General features: G+C 53.5%; 1 protein-coding gene across 1 annotated transcript in view; it reads right to left on the reverse strand.

Moving 5' to 3' along the window:
* The window catches only part of ATP10A (ATPase phospholipid transporting 10A (putative)), a 93,733-nt gene that overhangs the window by 40,424 nt on the left and 36,969 nt on the right, over positions 1 to 16,340 (reverse strand). Inside the window, 1 exon segment of the mRNA XM_066239457.1 lies at positions 12,069 to 12,273. Within this exon segment, the coding sequence (XP_066095554.1) occupies positions 12,069 to 12,273 (205 nt within the window).

A 16,340-nucleotide genomic window follows, 5' to 3' on the forward strand; every position in this document is an offset into this window, starting at 1 on the left:
TTCGATTCCCGGCCAGGGCACACAGGAGAAGTGCCCATCTGCTTCTCCACCCCTCCCCCCTCTCCTTCCTCTCTGTCTCTTCCCCTCCCACAGTGAGGCTCCATTGGAGCAAGGATGGCCCCAGGCGCTAGAGTGGCTCTGGTTGGGACAGCGACGCCCCGGAGGGGCAGAGCATCACCCCCTGGTGGGCAGAGCATCGCCCCTGGTGGGCAGAGCATCGCCCCTGGTGGGCGTGCCGGGTGGATCCCGGTCGGGCGTATGTGGGAGTCTGTCTGACTGTCTCTCCCCGTTTCCAGCTTCAGAAAAATACAAAAAAAAAAAAATATATATATATATATATATAGAATTTATTAGGGAGGACACTGGTTAATAAAATCACAGGTGTCAGATGCACAACTCCACATGAGGTCATCGGTATATTGCATGGTGTGTTCACCTCCCCAAGTCACATCTCCCTCCAGCACCATCCCTCCCCCCTCCTCCCTCCACCTTCCTCACCTCCTTTCCCTTCCTGCCATCCCACTCTGCTGTCTGTGTCTGTGAGTGTTTTCTTTGCTTACTCCCTTCACCCTTTTCCACCCAGCCCCTCCCCCAAGCTCCCTCCCCTCTGACAGCCGTCTGTCTGTCTGTTCTCTGCACCGAGAAGTCTGTTTCTATCTTGTTTATCTGGGTCCTGAGATTCCACATCTCAGTGAAAGGATGGGGTGAGAACTGATCGCTGTCAGGCAGCCCCAGTGAGCGAGCCAGCCAGCCAGCTTGGAGCTCAAACACAAGGTCAGAGACCCCGACGATGACAGCAAAGGAAGCCACCGGGGAAGGAAAGGCGTGACTGCATGATTGATTGATTGATTTTGCCTGGGGGTAAATACATTGATATTTTCTTTTTTTTATTTTATTTATTTATTTATTTATTTATTTTTTACAGAGACAGAGAGTGAGTCAGAGAGAGGGATAGACAGGGACAGACAGACAGGAATGGAGAGAGATGAGAAGCATCAATCATTAGTTTTTCGTGGCAACACCTTAGTTCATTGATTGCTCTCTCATATGTGCCTTGACCGTGGGCCTTCAGCAGACTGAGTGACCCCTTGCTCGAGCCAGCGACCTTGGGTCCAAGCTGGTGAGCTTTGCTCAAACCAGATGGGCCCACACTCAAGCTGGCGACCTCGGGGTCTCGAACCTAGATCCTTCTGCATCCCAGTCCGACGCTCTATCCACTGCACCACCTCCTGGTCAGACAATATTTTCTTTTTTTACAGAAGCAAATTCCACCTGGCCAATACAAACTGATCCTCTTTTCTTCAGTGTGCGCCAAAAAGTCTTCACCGATCTAAATAACCAGCGCAGAAGCCCACAACGTCTGTATTATTCTGCTCAACGGAAAATAAAAATAACAGCTCGCCCCAAAACAAGTCTTGCATTTGGAAATCTGCCCTTGATTGGTATGGTAAAAAAAAAAACAAAAAAAAAACGGAACCGCCTGACCTGTGGTGGCGCAGTGGATAAAGCGTCAACCTGGAAATGCTGAGGTCGCCGGTTCGAAACCCTGGGCTTGCCTGGTCAAGGCACATATGGGAGTTGATGCTTCCAGCTCCTCCCCCCTTCTCTCTCTCTGTCTCTCTCTCCTCTGCCCCTCTCTCTCTCCTTCTCTCTCTCCTCTCTAAAAATGAATAAATAAAAAGAAATTTAAAAAAACATACAAAAAAAAAAAAAAAAAAAGGAACCGTGTTTGCTCACACGTGCACACGCTGCAAGTGATTAAAAGATCACAGGCGTGAATGACACCAGGTTGACACCACCCCAGGTCAGGACTCTGCCACCACCACCACCACAGGCACACTCCCTGGCACAGGTTGACAGCCATAAAGGGAATTAATCACTCAAGGGTCAGTTCTGACTGGGCTCCAGGGGAAACCGCATACTCAGCAAAGGGGAAGGTGCTGTCCAGAGCCCGGTTCCCTCGCTGGAATTCCAACGCCACGTTCCAAGGCTCCTCCCGGATTTTAATAAAGCCACCAGCTCTTTCCTGCTTGGACCGCAATGGCCTCTCTCCGGCTCTCTCCACAGGGACACTCTGCTCCGAGCTGCCCCATGTCTGTTTAAAGTCATGGGGGTGAACCGGAAGCCCGTTTGGTAGCTTCTTGGGCAAACAGACATCTATCTGCAGCAAGAGCCGCTAGGTAGGACGGCCAGGGAGGGGGTGAGTCCCAGAGCACGCAAGAATGGTTCTTGGCAGACGAGGAAGGCAGCTAGCAAGCATTCCGTCTTTGTTTATTATTCTTTCTCAAGGAAAATGCCACATATACGGCTCGGACGCGGCGGGACATTCTGTCTCTGGGACTTAAGGACCATGTGGATAATGTTCTCCCCGTCATCCTGTGCCTTGGGGGTACGTGTGTGCGTCTAGCACGCCCAGCTTCCCCTGCTCGCTCAGAAACCTGGGAAGACCTCAACGGATTTTTAAGATCTGGGGAGCATCTTTCGAGACTGTTAGGGGTTGACCTGTGTTCCTCCACCTGACCCCCTCAGAGTTCATATGTCGAGACTCTAACCCCTCTAACCTTCTGTACCTCGACTGTGACCGTTATCTGGACCTAGAGTCCTTTTTTAAAAAACTGATTTTAAAGAGAGGCAGGGAGAGAGCAAGTTCCTGTGTGCTCTGACCGGGGATCGAACCAGTAACCTCCGGGGATCGAACCAGTAACCTCCGTGCTTTGGAAGGCAGCTATGCTCACCACTATACCACCAACGCTTCAACCTCTGTGCTTTGGGCTGGTGCTAGAACCAACCGAGCTATCCGGCCAGGGCTGGACCTGGAGTCTTGAAAGAGATAAGTTAAACTGAGGTCCTTAGGGTCAGACCTAATACAATCGGACTGGTGTCCTTGGAAGAAAACATGGACACAGGCGCTCTGAGACAGAGGCCCAGGAGAAGGAAAAGGAGGAGGTGGCCGTCTGCACGCCAGGCAGGGGGTGTCCCGAGAAAGGAGCCCTGCAGACTCTTAGTCTTGGACTTCCAGCCGCCGCCACTGTGTGTGGGAGAAGAAATCTGTTGAACAAGCCGCGCAGTCTGTGGTCTTCTGTCCCGACCGCCTGAGCAAACCAACAGAGCTTACTTTTGAGGGTTTTAAAAAAATTTTTTAAATTTGAATAGGGGCCCTGGCCGGTTGGCTCAGCGGTAGAGCGTCAGCCTAGCGTGCGGAGGACCTGGGTTCGATTCCCGGCCAGGGCACACAGGAGAAGCGCCCATTTGCTTCTCCACCCCTCCGCCGCGCTTTCCTCTCTGTCTCTCTCTTCCCCTCCCGCAGCCAAGGCTCCATTGGAGCAAAGATGGCCCGGGCGCTGGGGATGGCTCTGTGGCCTTTGCCTCAGGCGCTAGAGTGGCTCTGGTCGCAACATGGCGACGCCCAGGATGGGCAGAGCATCGCCCCCTGGTGGGCAGAGCATCGCCCCTGGTGGGCGTGCCGGGTGGATCCCGGTCGGGCACATGCGGGAGTCTGTCTGACTGTCTCTCCCTATTTCCAGCTTCAGAAAAATGAGAAGAAAAAAAAAAATTGAATAGGGTTCAAAACTAGACCACACCTTTTTGACCGAGAAGAGTCTACTTCTCATGGGTTACTTCTAACTTACTTGGCAATATAGTAACACCCCCATGGATGAAACGTATTTATTCAGCCTGTCCATTTCATTCCAAACTGGCCTCAGGGTCATGCCCTGGTCACCCAACAGCCAGACTTCTGTTAACCCTGTCCCCTACCCCCAGAGGCTGGGTGGGGTTAGAGGGTCCCCAAGCACCCTTCTTCATTCTTTTTTTTTTTTTTTTTTTACAGAGACAGAGAGAGAATCAGAGAGAGGGATAGACAGGGACAGACAGACAGACAGGAATGGAGAGAGATGAGAAGCATTAATCATCAGCTTTTTGTTGCAACACTTTAGTTGTTCATTGATTGCTTTCTCATATGTGCCTTGACCGGGGGCCTTCAGCAGACTGAGTAACCCCTTGCTCGAGCCAGCGACTTTGGGTCCAAGCTGGTGAGCTTTGCTCAAATCAGATGAGCCCACACTCAAGTTGGCGACCTCGGGGTCTCGAACCTGGGTCTTCTACATCCCAGTCCGACGCTCTATCCACTGCACCAGGGGCCTTCCTGTCAGAGCGTGCGAACTTTTTATTTAAAAAAATTCTTTAAAAAAAAAATTTATTAATTTTAGCCAGAAAGGAAGGGAAAGAGAGAGAGAGAAAGACAGGAACATAGATCTGTTTCTGTATCTATTCCAACCGGGAACCGAACCGGCAACTTCCACGCTTTGGGGCAATGCTCCAACCCACAGAGCCGTCCCGGCCAGCGAGAACTGCTTTGATTTTAAAGCAGACACACACTTGAGGATGACAAAGTTCTGAAGATGATGAGGGTGACGGTTGTGTCACAGTAAGAAGACCGCCACAGGACGCGGCTCAAGCAGGGTTAAAACGCTATGCGCCCTTTGCCATGACAATAAAATTTTTTTTTAAAGCAGATAGAAACAAACACTGAGAACCGGCCATGAGGAGGACACTAATTAATCACCGCCCAGAATTCCAGGGCCTCCCAGGACAAACACACAGCCTCCTGTGTAAGGAATTCCTCCCCCGCCCTTCTTATTACCCCGAGTGACATAATTATAAAAGTACAACTATGTCTCTGTACGAGGGACTCATTGTAAAAACAAATGAGAATTTATTTAACCAGTCATCTCCTGACACACACACACACACACACACACACACACACACACACACACACACACACCTGAGAGAGAAGATGTATGTTTTCTTTGGGCTTCTGCGCAACCATGTAGCAATTCTCTAGGCATTTCTAGATTTTTTTTTTCCTTGTTCAATGCTGACCTAGGTGCCGCCAGCTGCTTGTGTTTCCAACGTTTCGTGTGATAGGACGCGAGAAGCTGTACCAGGGATTGTGTTTTCAACATCCTGACTCCAATAAGTGAGCCGTGATCTCCAGTTATCTCTAGGTGAGCCGATGCCTGGGTACCACCGTTACCTAGGCGACGAGGGTGTTGTTTCTATGAGAAATAGAAGGTTGCGCAGTGGGGGGGGGGTAGATGGTGATGGAGGGAGACTTGAGGCGGGGTGGTGAGCACACCATGTGATGCACAGATGATGGATCAGAGAACTGTGCACCTGACTTCTGTATCATTTGAGTAAACCAATGTCCCGCCAATACATTTAAAAACAAACAAAAGCGCTTTTCAGCTCCCTCCCTTCACTCCCTGGGACCTCCTCTCGCACCAGCAGGAAACGATAACCCTGTGTGCAGTAAGCCAGAAAGTAGGTCATCGATTCTACGGAAATTTCTAGAGAAACTTCAAGTTTCCATGTTTCCAAACACAAGTCCGTGGCCCCCGGCCGGGTCGCCGATACCCGTTTCCCGCCTGTGGTGACGCCTGCAGATGTGAAGTGAGCACGATTCACCGTGCGTGCCACACGAAGTGAAAACCAGGAACACCCCCCCCCCCGGGAGCCAGCACTCACTCCTCTCATCAATGTGTGACTTCGGCAAGCGAAGAGGGGGCGCTGGAATGCGGAATCCCCCGGGTCTGTGGACCTCACGACTCCGCAGCACCCCAGGCAGCAGCGGCTCACCCCTGGGCTGCCTTCCGACCACAGGTGCCCAGCCTCGGAGACGAGGACGCAGCACGGAGCGTCCGAGGGCGCGAGGGCAGGCCCCCCCCACCGCGTGCAGGCAGGACGGTTCTCCTGCACACACGGCCCCGGCTGGAGCCCACTCCACAGGTCTTCTCTGGCCCTCAGCCTCCTGGACACGAGGAGCTCTGCTCCCGAGACCAGCACGGAGCCTGGTGCACAGACAGCGCAGGGGTGACGGACGCTCGTTTCCCAAGGACCTCGTGCATCACAGGTGATCGTCCCAGTGCTCCTGCCGGGCTGCCCCTGCCCTCTGGCCCGCCCTCTCGCCCACCAGGCGCCGGGGCATTCGGGGCTGCTGGGCGCCCAGGAGGGCTTCGCTCCTGTTCCCGAGGGCTCGGTCCCTCTCTCAGGGGTGCTCACATTCTCCCCCGCGGCAAAATGAAGCGACGTCCCCCTGCCGAAGTACAGACACAGGGCGAGCCATTCCCCAATTCTCTGAGGTGATCGGAGTACAGACACAGGGCGAGCCATTCCCCAATTCTCTGAGGTGATCGGAGTACAGACACAGGGCGAGCCCAGAGGAAGTGGGACAATGGCCCCCAGGTCTCGTGCTGCGCGCCCCACCCCCCCCTGCATCCCCAGGCTGACAGTGGGTGACAGTGCCAGCAGCAGCCGGTGGCATTGGTACTGGGTGCACGAACAAACACACAGTGGCGGGGGGGGGGGGGGCAGGATTCCCTTCACGATCGCAAAGGTTGTGTTGCCAGATCAATTATTTCGAAGAGTTAACCCAAAATGGGACAGAAACGGGTCTTGTCCACCATAGTGTCCCCCATACCCCCCCCCCCCAGCCCGGCTCCCAGTCCTTATTAGATAAATAAAAACCTGCATGAAACCGGAGGTAATTTTGCGACAGGTGGCAGGAGGTGTCACACCTGCCGGAGCCTTAAACCAAGGTCTCTTTCCTCCGATTTTACAGTCAGTGTTGCCCTGGGGAGTTCACGCCCCCATCCAGATAGAAACAGAATGTTTTACAGTCAGTGTTGCCCTGGGGAGTTCACGCCCCCATCCAGATAGAAACAGAATGTTTTACAGTCAGTGTTGCCCTGGGGAGTTCACGCCCCCATCCAGATAGAAACAGAATAGAAACGGTCACAAAAACACTTTTAAGTAACTCTTGTCATCTACAGTTGCTATTATTTAGTGTCCTAAACAGGGAGGTAGGTACCTGCAGCAGGTGAGGTCAACACCTGGGACATGGGACACAGCACCAGACGGTTCCTGGGAGGGAGGGGACAGCCACCCCCCACCCGATGTTGTTCCCGTCTCCAGGGAGACAGAGCTGACTGACGGAGACCCCGGGACCGGTGCTGGGCCTCAGCGAACCCGGCAGGAGGCATGGGGCGGCCTCGTGCCTCCGACAGTTGGGGGGGGGGGGGACTGATCAAGGTGTGCCCGCCTCCTTTCCTAACCACAGACATTCCAGTCATAGAAGAATAAGCATCAGGGATCAAGTGGACGTCTCGTGGTTCGGAAGCAGAAAGCCAGTCTTTGCCTCGTTAAATGTGACCCGAAAATCAAAAGAGCCAGCCCTCCCCTGCCCCTTCCCCTTCCCCTCCCTGCCTGCCCTCGCCTCCTTGCTGTGTCAGCTCTCCACAAAAAAAGCCCCGAAGCCTCAGTTTAGACGGCCGCAAGATTCAAAGGCTCAGAGTGGGCCCTGGCCGGTTGGCTCAGCGGTAGAGCGTTGGCCTGGCGTGCAGGAGTCCTGGGTTCGATTCCCGGCCAGGGCACACAGGAGAAGCGCCCATCTGCTTCTCCATCCCTCTCCCTCTCCTTCCTCTCTCTCTCTTTCTTCCCCTCCCGCAGCCAAGGCTCCATTGGAGCAAAGATGGCCCGGGCGTTGGGGATGGCTCCTTGGCCTCTGCCTCAGGCACTAGAGTGGCTCTGGATGCAACAGAGCGACGCCCCAGATGGGCAGTGTGTTGCCCCCTGGTGGGCTTGCAGGGTGGATCCCGGTGGGGTGCATGCGGGAGTCTGTCTGACTGCCTCCCCGTTTCCAGCTTCGAAAAATGAAAAAAACAAAAAAGGCTCAGAGTGCGGCGTGCGAGCCTGAATTCTCAGAATCAAAAGCCTTCCTGCCCCCCCCCCCCCGCAGGGCGACCAACGCTGCTTCGTGCGTTTCCTCCGTGGGTGGTGAGGCGGCTGCCCTGCAGAGACGCGCCTTCTCTTTCATCAGATGTTTCAGGGAATCTGAGGACTGGCCACGCAGCGGACACCGAGCAGAGGAACTTGGAAACCTCCTAATGTGGGAGCCTTTCTTCCCATGAGCCGCTCTGTACTTCAGAAGACACGGCGTCACTGATGAAACACGCCGTCCACAGCGCCGCCGCCAAGCTCATCTGCACCAGCCTGTTCGGTGCCCAGGCGCCGGCCACCTTGTCCCATCTCCACGAGGCCGGCGGGCTTGAGTGGCTGGGCAAAGGCCCAGGGCTCACAGAGACCCCTGAGGGAAAAGGCGCCCTCTCTCCCCGGCGCATGGGAGGGGACGTGAGCCTTGGCACGTTTATAATGAAGTGGCCCCCTGAGGACAGGTCCCTGGGGTTCACGCACAGGACTGAGAAGAAAATCTAGGTCAGTGGTGGTCAACCTGGTCCCTACCGCCCCCTAGTGGGCATTCCAGCTTTCATGGTGGGCGGTAGCGGAGCAACCAAAGTATCAATAAAAAGATAGATTTAACTATAGTAAGTTGTTTGATAAAGATTGATTCTGCCAAACTGAGCGAAAATCCGACATAAAGTACTTGGTAAGTAATTATTATTAGATGCTTTAACTTGCTGTCACTCTGCTTTATAAATTTTATAAAGTGAAGTTACTTCCCTACTTTATAAATCACCATGACTGTGGAACCAGTGGGTGGTTAGAAAATTTTACTACTGCCAGAGATACGGAAGTGGGCGGCAGGTATGAAAAGGTTGACGACCCCTGGTCTAGGTAGAAGACACGCAGAGACACAGAGAAGCAGCCAGACACGCTGCTCTCTGAGGACTGTCTCTGAGGTGACAATGGCAGCAGGCACTGGGAAATTCTCACGCACAACCAGATCTGTTCGGTCACAATTCAGGAGAAAAATCCACCTGGGCGATGCGGACCCAGCGCCCACCGGAGGGCGAGGAGAAACCAGGGACGAGAGAGGATACAGACGCCGGCCCAAAGCGATCAGGGAGGCTTGACAAGAAGGTCAAGAGTGACCAGACCAAGTTCGAGAAAGGACGGGAAGGGACCCAGACCAAAGATGGGGAGGCGCGTCGCTGCTTGGCGCGATCCGAGTTAACACAGGGCAGAAGAACAGATCATCCTCTCCCCCGATTCCCAGCGGTCCCCCCTCCCCACCCACAGGGGGCACGTGACCTCTTGCAAACTCACAATGAGGCTCTTCTGGACCAGAAGTCATCAGGAACGCAAGAACTGTGCGGCCGCTCTGGAAAGAGGTCGGCAGTTTCTTGGAAAGTTAAACATGTATGATCCACCCACTCTATGCCTGCGTGTTTTCTGTTGTTCTTGTTTCTCCAAGAGAAATGAACGCATATTCCCATATAAAGACCTACACATGAATTTCCATCGCTACCTGTATTTGCAACAGCCCCCCCCCAAACCCTTCAAACGAGCCAGGTGCCTCCCAGCTGAGGAGTGTGTCACGAGGCACACGGCTGAGACATTCTGGGTAACAGAATCAATTAGACTAGCAAGGAAAAGGAACAAATTATTGACACATTTTTCTCTTGAGAGAGAGAGAGAGAGAGAAATCGATGTGTTGTTCTACTTATCTATGCATCCATGGCTTGATTCTTCTATGTGCCCTAACCCGGGGATCAAACCCAAAACTTGGGCGTAGGGGGACGATACTCTGATCGACTGAGCTACCCAGCCAGGGGCTCAAGATATTTTGTACTGAAAGAAAGAAGCCAGACCAAAAAATTTAAATAAATTCATCTTAACTGTAGGGTTCCATTTCTAGAAATTTCTAGCAAACCCCAAATCATCTGTAGTGACTGATTAATCGTTCTCTGGGGGGGGGGGGTTCAAAGATGGTGGGGGAGACAGGACTTATGAACTTAGGGATGAAGGGTCTGTTTACCACCCTGACCAGGCTGTTGACATCCCTGCTGTGTCTCTATTTCGAAACTCAGCGAACGGCCCACTTCACATATAAGCACAGCTGATGGGAGGTCCGCTCTGCCCCAATGACGGAGCAGTTTACAAAGTAAAAGGCAGGTCAGACGGCTGCGGATACTGAACTCACAAACTCAATCCCTCCCCAGGGTCGCCTGGAGTTTCTCCCAACTCTTTATGTTGCAGACGACGGTGGCAGAGCGGCTAACAACTACAACCACCGAATGAACTGCCTGCCCTCTCGGCAGCGCACGGCCCCCTGACTTCTCCGAGGCTCTCTGCACAGTAAGGAAAAGAGGTCCTTATTTCTGCAGGAGAAACGATCACTCCTCTTCCCGAGCGGCGTCCATTCCCCGGGCGAAAGGACTCCGCCCAGTGCGAGGGATTTTCCTCCTAATTGCCTGAAGGTGTCAGCACAGAGAATTCCTGAAATCAGGGACTTGATTCACAGGGACTCGGTGTCCTCCGAATTCGAGATCATTCGTGTCCCCGTGGTGTGTCCATCTCTCGAATGTCGGTGACGGGTGAGCCTGGCTCCAGTCAGAGGACAGCTCCTGACAGATGGCCAGGCTCCTGCTCGGGGCTCAGGACCCACGTCCTCCCGGAGGGCTGGCTCTCCGGCATCGCTGCAAGCTCTGTGTTCTCTGCACCACCATCACCAGATGTGTTCCCGCTGGCCCTTACATCTGGATCTTCCCATCACCTGAGGCCTGGCTGGGCTCCCACTCATGACACTTCTGACCCTGTTCCCTGCGAACACCCTGTCCCCTGCACACCCTGTCCCCTGTGAACACCCTGTCCCCTGCGAACACCCTGTTCCCTGCGAACACCCTGTCCCCTGTGAACAACCTGTCCCCTGCGAATACCCTGTCCCCTGCGAACACCCTGTCCCCTGCACACCCTGTCCCCTGTGAACACCCTGTCCCCTGTGAACACCCTGTCCCCTGCACACCCTGTCCCCTGCACACCCGGTCCCAGGCAGACACACTGAGCCACTAACGACGACACACCCGAGGTGCACAGCGGGCGGGAACACTCGCCAGGCACGGTGGCGGCTCCTCTTCTTGTTGACGCCCAAGTCCCCACTGAGCTTCCGGTCTTGATGGCTGAGACAGACAGTCCAATCTCAGCTACAAACACAACCCTGCCCCCTCCCCGTCCCCGTCCCGGCCGCTGTCAGTCTTGAAACGCCAACAAGTCAGGACACTGAAAAAGGTTCCCATGGGCAATGCTGGCTGGTCTCGCTGGACCAAGGTGGAGACGTCCACCTCACAAGGTCTGTGTCCTCATGAACTTCCTGTCCTGGTGGTGGTCAAGGCTCCAAGGAGCTTGATAAAGCCCGGATGAGCTAGCCAACTATTTGAAGTTTCATCCAAAACAAACCCGAATCCACAGCCTTCTGAGGTTGGCCGCCTTCGTCACCCAGATGAAAGGGCTCGCGTCTCAGCCCACGGCAGGTGCCACTGTTGAAATGTCAGTCGTCACAAGTGAATGAGGGCTACTTTTATTCTGTTTTTATCTCAAAGAGACAAGAGTCACGCACAGACATTTTTGTTTGGGGAGGTCAGGTGTGTGTGCACGTGATTAGGAATGATTTAAAGCTTTGGCCCCATTTTAACTTATTGAACCCCATCCAGATGTACCTAAGCATCTGCTTTCTGGAACCCCAGGGAAGGCTCGTCCTCACAGGCAATGCACCCCCCTTTAAATAGTGGGAGTGAGAGGGCAAGCATTCTGACTGATAGACTAATGAAAATGACCACTGAAAACCAACAAGCTAAAGAAGTTTGCTAGGTCCTAGCTGGCTGTAGCTGAATAGAGTGTCATCCTAAAACACCAATGTTGTGGGTTCGATCCCTAGTCAGGGCACATACAAGAATCAATTAATGAATGCACAAATAAGTGGAACAACAAATGAATGCCTTTCTCTCTCTCTCATCAATTAAAACGCAAAAAAGAAAGAAACACCCTTGAGGAGCCACGTGCTGGGAACAGGTCTTTATGAAAGCCACAGGTAGTAAGTCAGCAGTCAGCTGGTCATAAGTGCTCTTTGTAGTATTAAACGGCCTCCCAATACTGGTCAGCTGCAGACTGGGCACTGGCTGGGGCATGTCAGGGATCCACTCAGACCCTCAGTCCCACCTCCATCCACTAGGAAAGGCAGCTTGGCTTGATGGGGGGCGGGGAAGGGGAAGGCAGGTGCTCTGACGCCCCGAGGGCCAGTCTGCGGGTGCCGGGAAGCCCGGGTCACTCACCAGCTCCGAGAAGCCGCGGACCACCCGCCTCCGCTTCAGGTTGGTCTCGCCGTCCAGGTTGGCGGTCTCGATGTGGCAGAGCCCGTCGGGGTCGCTGGAGGAGAGCAGCAGCACGTCGGCGGGGATGATCTCGTTGCAGCGCAGGCGCACGAAGTCGCCCACGCGGATCTCTTTCCAGAACCGGTTCACAAAGCGCTTTTCCTCCCTGGGAGAGACAGACGGGCAGCCATTAGCGAGCAAGGCTGGGGGTGGGGGTGGGGGTGGGGGTGGGGGTGGGGGTGGGGGTGGGGGGGGGCGGTCCCTCCCGCATGGAGACGCCTGCGCGGTCCGCCCGCTCCTAACTGAGCCGCAAGGTTCCGTGAGAGAAAGTGTTTTATTTTATTTTACTTAAAAATGCTTTAAGTTGATTTGTTTTAGAGAGAGACAGAAAGAGAAACACTGATTTGTTGTTCCACTTATTCATGTATTTATTATGGGTTGATTCCTGGCTGAGCCTTCACCAGGGATGGAACCCAAACCTTGGCGTACTGGGACAGATGTTCTAATCTAGTGGTTCTCAACCTTTCTAATACCGTGACCCCGCAATACAGTTCCTCATGTTGCGGTGACCCCAAACCAAAAAATAAATTTTGGTGGCTACTTCATAACTGTAATTTTGCTACAGTTATGATTCGGAATGTAAATACCTGATAGGCATTATGTATTCTCATTGCCTCTCCGCCTCCTAGGCTTCTGTCCTTCGGTGCTCGCTGCACCCGCCCACTGATGACGTCAGCAAGCGCCGGACACACGTAATGCGCTGCTATGGACTGTGGAGCGCACCCCCCCTTCCCCCGCCCCTTAGGCCCCAGAGGGATGATGCAATCACGTCTGCGCGTGACCGCAGGCATTCCGTTTGGAACGCATGTCCATAACAGCCTGCGGTAGCGCGGCTTCTCAGCGGCTAAAGCCATCGGAAATACGTATTTTCCGATGGCTTTAGGCGACCCTTGTGTTTTGGTTGTTCGACGGACCCCGCCGGGGTCGCGACCCACAGGTTGAGAACCGCTGTTCTCATCTAACCAGCTGACCTACCCAGCCAGGAAGGGCTCTCCTTCCATTTTCAGCTTTTCTTTTCTTATATTCCACTGACTCAAGATCCATCAGTCACAGGCAAAGCACGTTTTGGTTGCTAGGGCCAGTGACGGTAGATGTATTAGACCTAATGATTGATCTGTCCTCGAAGATCAATCCAAGGTAAGACCAAACCACCTGGGCGCACCCCTGGGGGGGGGAGTAGGGCTGGAGAAACAGGCGCCCAGGGTGAGCCCGGAGATTTTTCTTTCTGGGTCCACCTGGCATGACCCCCCCAGGGACAGGCATCCCTTGAGGGGGTTCCTCCTGTCGTGACAATGTCCTGAGGTCAGCCGGCCCCGAGGTGAGGCGCAGTCCCACCTCCTGGCCGGGGGGGACAGGGAGCCCTGGTGTCCGATCCACTGCCCACTTCCTTCTCTAGAGGTCAGACTGCGGTGTTGTCACATGGCACGCCGTGGGCTCCTCCGTCCTCACCGTGACCCTCTGCAGGGCTCCCACAGAAAAGGGTCAAGAGGAAGTGGAAAGAGCCCGGCTTCCTGCAGAGGGAAGCGTCCAGAAGCTAAGTCACGGGTCCGTCTCAGAGGAGAGCAGCACACAAGCTGAGCGTGAGATGGATGGGCTTTGGTGTGGCCGAGGGAGTTGCCAAGGAACCAGTGGCCCTGGACGGGTGCGGGGAGAGCCCGAGGGAGGTGATGACAGAGAAAGAGGAGGCACGGCCGCTGCCTGTGTCTGGTTTATCTTAACCACATTTCACGGACGGAACTCATCAGAAGCAGGGTTGCTTTCTCCTGCACTGGGATGTTCAACCGTGAGCTCACCTGCCCACCCCTGTCTTGGCTCCCGCTGTTAAAACTCACTGTGGTGGAGGCGTTTGAGCCCCGAATGGGGTGCCACCCCGCCCTCGGATGTGCCTGGGGACAGCACCCAGCGATGAGGAAACCTCTGGTGACTGTCTGGCTGGGGACTCACTGGGGCCATGAGAAGCAGGGAGGACTGGAAGCTCCCTTGCCAGCTCTGAGTGGGCACTGGGTTCTGTGAAGAGGCCCTCAGCGCCCAGGGAGTCCTGCAGAGGCAGTACCCCAGGGACCCAGACATAGGGCTCACCTGGGAAAGGACAGCCAGACGGGACCCCTTCAGGACCTGAAGAGACCACAGATTCCTCACGCCCCCCCCACAGTCCAGAGCACCCCGCACCGCGTCTGAACCCTACACCCACCCTGGCCACGCCCCTGCTTGCCTTTCTTTGACTTGTTTATGTTATATTAGATAATTGTTCATTATATGACATATATAACATATACTTTATATATTGCATTATAGACACTATATTATACTGCTCACAAAAATTAGGGGGTATTTCCTAATGAATATGAAGCAATTTAAAAAAAAAGAAGCATTTGATTTTCTTTTATTGAATAAGAACATCAGAAAAGCAAACGACAAGTCAAAGAAAGTTGTTCGATTATGCAAATGAGATGCAAACCCAACTTTTATTTCATTGGTGAAAATGCTCCAGACAAAAGGCTGAAAGTCCTGGAGTGTCTGCACATTTCCTGATCCCCTAATTTTTGTGAGCAGTTGTATATACTCTATTACACGTGTACATATATAATACAGGTTACATATACTATGATTATATATAATAAATTTTAAGTAACTGTATATTGCAATAGTTTAATAACAATCTATTTGGTTATGTTACATGAGATAATTATACCAACATAGTAATTATGTATACTAGTGTGTTATATATATTACATATAGCACATTATATATAGGTAGGTTTCCTTTTCATGGGGAGGGTATTCTATTTATTTTTTCCTCCCAACAAGGGCATTTGGATGTTGAGTCTTTAATTTTATTTATTTATTTATTTTAGAGAGGAGAGAGAGTGAGTGAGAGAGAGAGAGAGAGAGAGAGAAAGGGGGAGGAGCAGGAAGCATCAACTCCCATATGTGCCTTGACCAGACAAGTGCAGGGTTTTGAACCGGCGACCTCAGCGTTCCAGGTCGACACTTTATCCACTACGCCACCACAGGTCAGGCTAGGATGTTGAGTCTTTAAAGAATTAAGTGAAGCCTGACCAGGCAGTGGCACAGGGTATAGAATGTTGGACTGGGATGCAGAGGACAGAGGTTCGAAACTCCCCCCCCCCCCACCCAGGTCTCCGACATGAGCACGAGCCCGCCTTGTTTGAGCAAGGCTCACCAGCTTGAGCCCAAGGTCGCTGGCTTGAGCAAGGGGTCACTCAGTCTGCTGTAGCCCCCTGGTCAAGACACATATGAGAAAGCAATCAACGAACAACTAAGGAGCTGCAACGAAGAATTGATGTTTCTCATTTCTCTCCCTTCCTGTCTGTCTGTCTCTACCTGTCCTTCTCTCTGTCTCTGTCACTAAAAAAAAATAATAATAATAATTAAGTGGAAATGAGGCCTTAGGGTGGGTCCCTTGTCCAATGTGACTGGTGGTGTTTGAAGAAGAGGAAAGATCCCAAGGTGGCAGCCGGCGGGGGGGGGAGAGGCCGTGTAAAGTCAAAGCAAGAAGATGGGAGGGCCGTCCGGGGGCACCTGCCCTGGAGCACTCAGTGGTGAGTGGACTTCACTTCCCAAGACTGCAGCAGGACGGAGCGGCTCCCAGAGAGACCAGGGTGGGCACAGAGGCAGCGACTGGCAGAGGGCCATCGCACCAGCCACGGGTCCCCCCTACCCCCACCATCCACACACAGAAGACAGGACGGAGTCCCTGCCTACACCACAGGCCCACGGCCCCCTCCTCACATCCCTCCTCTTCGGATTTTTTTATACCCAGCAAGTTAAGTGATGTGAACGCCTTCCACTTCCTGGGGTCCCTGTGGAGACAGTTTGGGGTGGCCAGCACGGGTGACCCCTCCTTCTCCATGGAGAAGTCTCCGGGGCGCAGCAAACTCCGAGTTGTAACCCCCCCTGCCCCCCCCCTGCAGGCAGGTGCCTGACTCCTCCAGGAACCACACAGGCTTCCCCGGAGACGCTGAGGCCGTGCTGCTCAGAGTGTCAAGGTTTCCCAGAGTCCGGGTCCCCTCAACACTATGGGTCTGTTCATAGACACTTCAGGAAGGACTTGGAGTTAAGGACACAGCTGTGTTCGCCCACGTGATATTCCTTCCAAGGGCGGGTGCCCACCCCGAAGTGGTAGCTGGATTCTGCGATGGTCTGAGACCTC

Source organism: Saccopteryx bilineata, chromosome 7 (assembly GCF_036850765.1).
Source record: "Saccopteryx bilineata isolate mSacBil1 chromosome 7, mSacBil1_pri_phased_curated, whole genome shotgun sequence".
NCBI classification, from domain to species: domain Eukaryota; kingdom Metazoa; phylum Chordata; class Mammalia; order Chiroptera; family Emballonuridae; genus Saccopteryx; species Saccopteryx bilineata.